At 29.6% G+C, this 9,074-nt stretch overlaps 1 protein-coding gene across 1 annotated transcript; it reads right to left on the reverse strand.

Annotated features, from left to right (window-relative positions):
* Positions 1–435: 435 nt before the first annotated feature.
* Positions 436–3,334, reverse strand: LOC105638744 (transcription factor RF2b). The gene is made up of 4 exons (XM_012222606.4): positions 2,647–3,334; positions 1,942–2,074; positions 1,315–1,399; positions 436–1,205 (listed from the first exon to the last, which is right to left on the reverse strand). The coding sequence occupies exons 1-4, from the start codon at positions 3,243–3,245 to the stop codon at positions 838–840; spliced, it is 1,185 nt and encodes a 394-aa protein (XP_012077996.1). The 5' UTR covers positions 3,246–3,334; the 3' UTR covers positions 436–837.
* Between the last annotated feature and the right edge of the window lie 5,740 nt (positions 3,335–9,074).

A 9,074-nucleotide genomic window follows, 5' to 3' on the forward strand; every position in this document is an offset into this window, starting at 1 on the left:
TTCACATATTTTAATCTTCAGCTTTTTAGTTAAGGGTTTAAACCACATTGTTAATAGAGGAATAACAAAACTACCATTCTCCATTGGCAAAAGTGTTGTTTAAGGTCTATTCGATAAAATTAATTATTTTAGTAACATTAACTGTTCTAGTCTGTTTTCGTAGCGTTGATTGTTTTACTCACGTTTAGTTTTTGGATTAGCTTTTTATAAAAAGCTAAAAGGTAAACATTGCAGAGATTAATCTTAAAATGCTACCTTATAGCTTTTAGCAGTAAAAGCTGTAAAAGCTACTTAACAAACTGTCATCGAACAACGCCCTAATGTGAAAACTGAAGTTTTAAGTCACCCCAAAACGTACAAGAATATAGAAACAATAGGAAAAAGAAAATGGGGAGAAATGAGGGTAGTGAGTAACTGTTATCAAAAGCTTCCAGGTTGGAACAAAAATAGGAGGCGATTGAGATCCCATTTTGAACAATCCAGGAAATGGAACGAGAATGTCCACGTTTACAAATGAAATGAGATACAAATGAATTGGACAACAATGTCACAACATCTTGACAGCCAAACGGGAATGACCTTTCATTCCCATTGAACCTAGCCCCATTGATGAACAAAATTTCATGTTAAACAAGAACTCGTACACGTTGCATCAAAACCTGGGTGCTTCCCTTTTTCTGGGAGAACCCTAAGAATAAACAATTAAGAATTGATCCCCACAACATGAAAAGAATGAATGATCAAATTAAAAAAGGGTACCTTCTCCAAGCGACTGGATGTCAGTCTATAAACACACACATGCCATGAACAAGTCAGCTAGTTAGCAGCTAGTTTTTGTCAAAATGTGGAACTACTTTCACTTGCAGAAAGCGAGGGGCCTTCTGACTTTACAATGTTTGGTGCTTTACTACTGATATCAAGCCCCTGTAGTCTGCCAAGAGGATCATTTTGCATCATTTCTGATAAAGCATGGGAATTTGTTTGATGAAGAGGGTGAGATGGCATACTAGGTTGGGAATGTGCAAGTGGTGGCAACTGCATATTTGGATGACCAGCAGGCCCTGGTTGTTGTGGATGTGGGAAAAAGTTAGATGGGGTGTATGGCATTTGGTGCATTCCCAAGTTGAACGACTCAGCGGGGCTCATTATTTCGCCAGTGGCAACTTTGAGTCTCTCGACTTCCTTCTTTAGCGCCTCATTCAGAGCTGTAGAATATCAAAATAAAAATAAAATTCACAAATATTTAGAAGAAAGATACAGCCAAGAGAAAGTAATTGAACATGTATCATTTATCAATATCATGTGGGCACTTACCATCGCGCAATTGAGCCTGTTGCTCCATAGCTTGAAGACGAAGCTTAAGCTCTGTATTTTCTGTGCTCAGTCCTGTTGTATCCCTCTATTTGAGAAAAAAAAAAAGCAGAACCATGGTCAGGACAATGACTGAACACCGTAAATCCTAGTGGAATATACAAGTCCCAGCTTGGTGGCACATTGATGTGAACTTTTTTTAGTGAAAAGGCAAATGCACAATGACATGAGAATAAATATAGACACAATGTTACAATTTAGAAGCTTCTGCATTGTACCATGCCTTCTGAAAAAGCCATTTTTGGACGAAGGTAATGACTATCAAGAATACGTATAAAATTTCATCCAGATGCAATGCCTCCTCCCCTCTTCCCTTTTCCCTAATATTGTAAATCATACTTTTATTTCTGTCCTGACGGAAACTTCTTCCTTGTGCAATCATGCATCAATGTTTTCTCTGATTAATATTGACACAATCATGTCACGAGTGAAGTACAATAATTACAAGTATGGTCACAACATTAACATTTTTGTATCACAGTGAAATGTTCAAACTAAGGTCATTAGCTCTTGCCTCCTGAATGCATGACACAAGGAAAGATCATATATGTGCTAAAGTTAAAAATGAACCTGGAATAAGGTCAGTTGGGCAGAAAGAGTGGTGGCTTCTGTTTGAAGGGTCTGAACTTTGCGCTCAAGCTCTAGAATATATCGGGCCTTCCTCTCTTTAGAACGAGCAGCAGACTGCCGATTAGCTAGTATCCTGTATGCAAAGACCAAGACTTTTGAGCATAAGTAAACCAATTTTAATATAAAAAATCTTTAAAAAACAAACACAGAGATCATACTACACGATTACACATCATGGTATTAGTATGTGTTCATGGATGTGTATAGATTTCAATTTTTGCATATTTGCCAGCATAAAACTTCGAAACTAATATATAAAAATTCAAAAGCAAAATAACCTTAACAATAAAAATGAGTATTCACAGGAACATCACAATTTTCCTTTTAAATTAACCAGGGATGCCAAATTTATCATGTCATTTTAAATGATTTCTTTAACATTACAACATATTGCTTCCTGAAATTTGCTTGAAATTCAATTTAACACTGAATTTTATTTTTTTAAAAGAAAATCTCTGAACCAAAAGAAAAAACTAACCAAAGAATCATACTTTCAGGCTCAGGAAACTTGAGTAACAATTCAATTCAATATACAATTGCATTCTCAAAATGATAAAACCATAATTTCCATAATTACAAAGTTCAAGACGTTAGATGACAGAACTCCAACACAGGGAAATTCAAAATATTAGGTGAAAATCTTACCTTTTTGCTCTTTTTGGATCAATGCTCCAAAGCTCTTGTAACTTATCAGGAGGCATAGCTTTTTTAGCCTCCATTACGTCTCCATAAACGCTTCCGTCAACGGAGTTGCTATGCCTGTGCTTTGGCCTCGACGTTGAAGTAGAAGCTCCTCCTTTATCTCCATTACCTTCACCGTTGTTGTTGTTGTTGTTATTGTTATTACTCTGATCCGTAGAGTTGCGCCCATCTCCGTTAAGCTTATCGACGTCAATATAGGTAGAAAAGAGGTCGTCCTCTGACCCGATCTCCTCGAGACTACAAGCAGAAGATCCGCCACCTTCATTTCCACCTCCACCGCCATTGATCGGATCAGAAGGCGACAGACCCATCATCATCATAGTCATGTCGTCCGGCAATCGGAAGCTCATCTCGGAGTGGGCCCTCCTATGGTGGGGCCCGGGTCGAACACTGAACATTGACGTCGATGAATGTGAATTGGAGAGAGGAATTCTAGGAGCGAGAGCATTTTGCGGATTTGGATCAGAATTGAGATTGGGATTGGAATTGGAATTAGAATTAGGATTGTGTTTGGAATGTGGATCTTGGATTTCCATCGACATTTGCGTTTGTTATTTTTAGTAATTCTCTTCACGAGATTTGGGATTTCTCTCCATTAATAGCTTAGCGCTTTTCACTGGTTCTTAATAATAAGGTTTGGTTTTTTCGGCTGCAGTTAATCAATCAACAGTAATTTTAAACGGTACAGCGAATTTTACAATATCGTTGTACGGTGAGCAAAATTACCGACCGAACTCAAAACTGAACTGACATTTCGATTGATTGATTTATTCAGTTTAAATCAAATTTGATATTCGATTTGAGTTGATTTGATAAAAATTCATAGGTTGGACTGAAAATCATATCGAAATAGTAAAAATTGAACATAAGTGATCAAATTGATTGGCTCAATACAAATATCAATTTCCGCAAAAAAGTTCAATTTATATCTTATGGCCTTGGTTCGGTTTGAACCGAACCTACCCTTTGCTCACACCTTACTTAGCCATATATTCTTTTTTTTTTTTGAGTATAATATATTAAGATCTTATTAAAAGCTTCAAATCAATATAAATAATGCAGAGAGGATTATTATAACTAAAATAATTATTGTTCGCTGATCTAATAAAAAATTTTAATGAAAATTGGAAAGTAAACTTGAAAAAATTAATAGATATTTAAAGTGACTGGTTAGACAAATTCCCTAAATATTCTATATACGGCATAATATCCATGAACGAGTTGTTTATGATGAGCATAGAGAATTTGAACTACTAAATCCAATGGAGGAATAGGCCGCATTATCAAGCTTCAAAAAACAAAGATCATCGTGTATATAAAAAATTATCCACAAATTGCACATTTGGCCTAATAAATCAAAACAAATGCAAAAAATAAAATAAAACCTCCACACAAGATGGAGAGATCACAAACTCCACACAAGATGAAGATAAACCATAAAAAATAGCAAAAACATCGATAACTTAGATTTGTGCTAAATAGTTATAGATTTGTACCTTATTTAACAAAAAAAATAAAAAATAAAAAATTTACAATGAAATAAAAAATAATAGAGAATGGTTGTCACAAGAGATAAAAATCGGCCCTTCCTATTGCTTAGTTTTTGTCTTTTAACGGAGAAAAGAAAACAAAATTGTAACGAAGAAGGAAGACAAAAAGGAGCGCAGCCATATTTATTTCAAACTTTAGGATTTGCGATAATTATATTATATTTTTATTTTTTTTATTATTACATCCCAATTTAATACTTAACAAGCTAGTAGATGAGACTAAACAACTCTAATTTAATAGTTTAGGGCAATTTTATAACTTGTTATGCATATATTTTTCTATTATTACATCTAATTTAATAGTTTAGTTATGATTGTACCCTTAAAATTCTCTCTTTCACTGAAAATCTAAAATCTAAAAGCTCTCTTTTCTTCTTCTACGGGAGACCATCGGTGGTCACCTCTTTTTCTTTTTTTATTTGTTTTCTTTTTGCGAATAATCCTCAGATCTGTATACAGATTTGAGTTATTATCGCCCAATATTGAGATTTATTGTTGCCAATATATTGAAATTTTATTTTCAGATTTAATTTTGAGTTATTGTTATCACTATTATGATGATTGTGTCTAGCTTCTTTTATTATTTGGATATATGCAAAAAAAAAAAAAAGTGCAGATCTCCTCTTGAATAGAAGAAAGAAATTTGAAGATAATCAGATCGGACTCGTAGAAAGACTATGGAGTCGAAAAGTGGCAATGAATAGCCATCAAGTGGAGCAAGCGATCGCAAACAAATATTATACTCTGTCAACTTAATCAGATACTTCAAATGAAGATTATATTTTTTATTCTCTGTATAACCAATTTATTATTAGACTTTTTATATAAAAATATAAAAAATACATTGATATATATCTTATATCTATATACAGTTTCTATTTAATAAAATTTTCAGTCTTATTTCTTTTAAAAAAAAAAGTTATGATTGTACCATGTACAAAATAATATTTTAGTTAAGAAAAAACTGAGCTATATTGGATGAATATATGAAATAAATTTAATAATGATAATTAAGGTGCCGTTTGTTTTTAGATTAAGTTTTTTGTTTTTTGTTTTTTTCTTTAAAAAATAAACAAACTTGTTTGTTTAAACTTGATTAATTTTTTTTCTTTACTTTTTAGAAAACTATTTTTTAAAATAAAAAAAAATTTTTGAAACCGCAAATAATGGTTTCTATAATTGTGCTTTTTGTTTTTATTCTATATTCCTTTTTTTTTTCATTTTTTATAAGACTTGTCCTCATAAAGTTGTATTATTATTATTATTATTATTATTATTATTATTATTATTATTATTATTATTATTATTATTTTCTCTATCCATATAAATCTAATGTCATTTATTTATCCAAAATATATAAGCATTAGTTTTGTTATCTCTATTAAAATTCTACGTTTTTTTTTTCCATCTCTTCTCTGTTTAGTATTATTTTTATATTTATCATTATTTTCTCTATCCATATAAATCTAATGTCATTTAGTATTATTTATTTATTATAATACTTGGATATTATATTTTATTCAATTGACTGTATATAAAATAATCAATACTTAATTTCATTTTGAATTTAAAAATTAAAGTGTGAAGTATTTTTAATTATTTTGTCTTATATTTTATATTTTTAGATTTTTTTATTATTAAATAAAATCTTTAATGGCTCAAAGAGGGAGAGATTTGATAATTGGAAGAATTTTTCACATCATGAACTAAAAGAAATGAAAAAATAATTTTAGAAACAAAAATAGTTTTGAGAAAAATAATCAAAAATTAAAAACAACTTTATATTTCTAATAAATAAAAAATTAAAAACAAAAAACTGTGACAAACGGGTATAACATTATAAATTTTTTAAATGTGAGTCTGCTATTGACTAAGTGTATGAATTATAGATATACCTAGAAAAGTATTTTTCTTTTATTACTTATCACAATAAAATAATTAATTTTTACTTCTTGCAATGAAATGAGAATGGAATGGGAATTCATATTTGGATGTTCTGATATATAGAAATCCTGATTGCATTCCTTTGTTTTATTATAGATACATGAGGAAGAATGGAATTGGAAAAATCATTATCGATAGAATTTGAACAATAAAATTTAAACATTTTGTAGATTTGCTAGATTCTTCATTTGGTTGAAAAAATAATAAAATTTATGAAATTGATAAATACCATTGTCTATAATTTTCACTATTTTAAAGGTGAAACTTTATAAATTTCATTATTTTTTTATTAATGATTAATTTTTTTTATAACTAGGAGGTACAATCCGTTTCAGGTCGTAAAGTGTAAATGTCTTTTACCCTCCCAGCAAAGCCGGTTTCACGGGATTTGAACTTGTATTTTCAGTCTTATGAGAATTTAAGTCGCTTAACCTCAACCAATAATTTATTGGTAATGATGAAATTTAAATCACTTAATTTTGTATTATAAAAGTATTTTTCAAATCTATTGATTCTGTTTCTTCAAGCCAATGACATGGAATGTAAAATTACATTGATTTCATAATTCATGGATTTTGTGAAATCCATATACATCTCTTGGATTCTGAAATTAATGAATTTCACTTTCTATATATAAATAAAGGTTTACTATAGTTTAATTTATTCAACGAAAATATATGGAATTATAAAAAACTCTTAATTTCCGATGATTTTGTTTTGTTATGTTATATTTTATTCCACTTATTTTTCTTTAACTTTTTATTTTGCAGTGAAAATAAAATCATAAATCTAAAGTTATGATTTTAAAAATTATTTTTATGAGGTTATTATTATTATTTTGAATTGTAACGAAACTTAATTATTGTTTAGCATTTAAAACTATGTATATTACTTTAAAAATACATATAAATAATTTAACTTATTTATTCTATCAACATATTTATTTGAAAAAAAATATAAACTAAAGTAAAAGAAATTAAAATTTGGTACAAAAATTGAAGAGGCATCTTAGATATTTGAAATGAAATAAGGGTATGTTTTGTTTTTGAAAAAAAAAAAAAAAGGATAACAATGAAATAAGGGTATGAGATGGATTGTGCGGATGGATGGTTATGCCTTTCGTTCTCCCTTATGTGACTTACGAATCAAGAGTTTTCATTAGTAAGTGTATAGTTGTTTATTCTAATGACATACTAATATCATTTTTATATAATTTTCATATAATTTTAAAATCTAAAAAGACAACAAAAATTATATGCCAATTGGAAGAAATGTCATTTTTTAACTGACAAGGTAGTATTTTCTTGGATATGTGGCGATAAGTAAATGAATTGAGATGAACACTAGTAGTAAAGTTAAAGCTATAACTAATTGGGCTGCACCTCAATCAAATATATAATATTTGAAGTTTTCTTGGTTTGGCGTTTTCATGTTAAATCATTTTATTTTCTTCTTCTTGAAATGGAAAATAGTTGTTAGCTATATTTCTTATCCATTTATCATCATGTTTAACAAAGTTGTGACATAATGAAACAAGAAAAATTTTCTTTTCTTTAAGATATACAGCAACGGTTTGACAATGATTGTGATGTTTGAAACAGATAGAACAAAAAGACAAGATGCACTTATTGATAACCTGCAAGACATGTTCTTAATGTTTATGGAAATAATAATATGAGTACGAGGATATTACGCTACGTTCTCAGTAAATAGTGATAAGATCGATAGAATTATTATTGATGAAAATAGTTGTGTTTATATAGTTTCCACTTATTAAACGGAAAAACAACTAAATAAAAAATCTGATTTACTGAAGCTTTTGATCCACACAAAAAAATAAAATAATAAATACTAGTAACTAGTTGATATTATTTTATTTTTATCCATGTTTAAAAAACTCAAATTTGCATCAGAAGCCAACCAATTTTTCTTTCCTAGTAACAGCATTATTCTAATGTAATTAGTTCTACTATGAGTAGCAGCAATTTGGACCATTTGATTAAATAAGCCAACCAGAGAACATATTTCCGTAAGGAAAAATAATGATGAAATATAGGCAAAACCTATTAGATTCCGATTTGTGGGGCCATCTAAGAATGCTATTTGGATTAGCTTGAAGCTTTATTTCACACCAAAAATGATGATCATGACGTTGGTGAAGGGGATGTTTGCTAGCACTTTTGTGCAACCATTAGAATATGATCTTTGTAAATTTATTGCTAATTGTGATAGTGTTCACCTTGATTTTATTGTAATCTATAAAGTACGCAAGACCGGAAAAATTGGCAACATACTTTGATAAAACGAAGGTTTTGAAACTAAAAGGAGAGCGTTTCTATTGGCCTGGAGGGATTATTTTACACTCTTTTCAATTGGTCTGATGCAAGATCAGGAATTCAAGAACTTCCCATTTGATCTAGGAGTGTGCATTGATCTAGTTGCACTTGAAGAAAGAGATACACCAATAAATAATGGAAAAATGACGAGTTTATGATGGTCATGAAGATCCAATGCTAATTAACATTAGTTTTATATTTTAACTAGCGTAATTGTCTTTATTTAAATTGGGCTTTTTGTTTTATTTAATTTTTAGGGTTTCTTAGCATATATATATATATATATATATATATATATATATATATATATACTTATATGAATTCTCTTTGGTTCTTTATTGAACTTGTTTTCGAATTTATCAAAGATAATTAATTTTTGTGGCATTTATTCTCTCACCTTGATATCTTTGATTTATACTTCTAGTTGAGTACCATCAAAGAAGAAATTCCTAACTTGGGAATCATGGATTCTAATTTGGGATTTAGAGTTCTTAATTTGAGATTTAGGGTTTATATATCAAATTTGACGCATCATAACACA

This window comes from Jatropha curcas, chromosome 9 (genome assembly GCF_041381405.1).
Source record: "Jatropha curcas cultivar XTBG-Jc1 chromosome 9, XTBG_Jcur_1.0, whole genome shotgun sequence".
Classification (NCBI taxonomy): Eukaryota; Viridiplantae; Streptophyta; class Magnoliopsida; order Malpighiales; family Euphorbiaceae; genus Jatropha; species Jatropha curcas.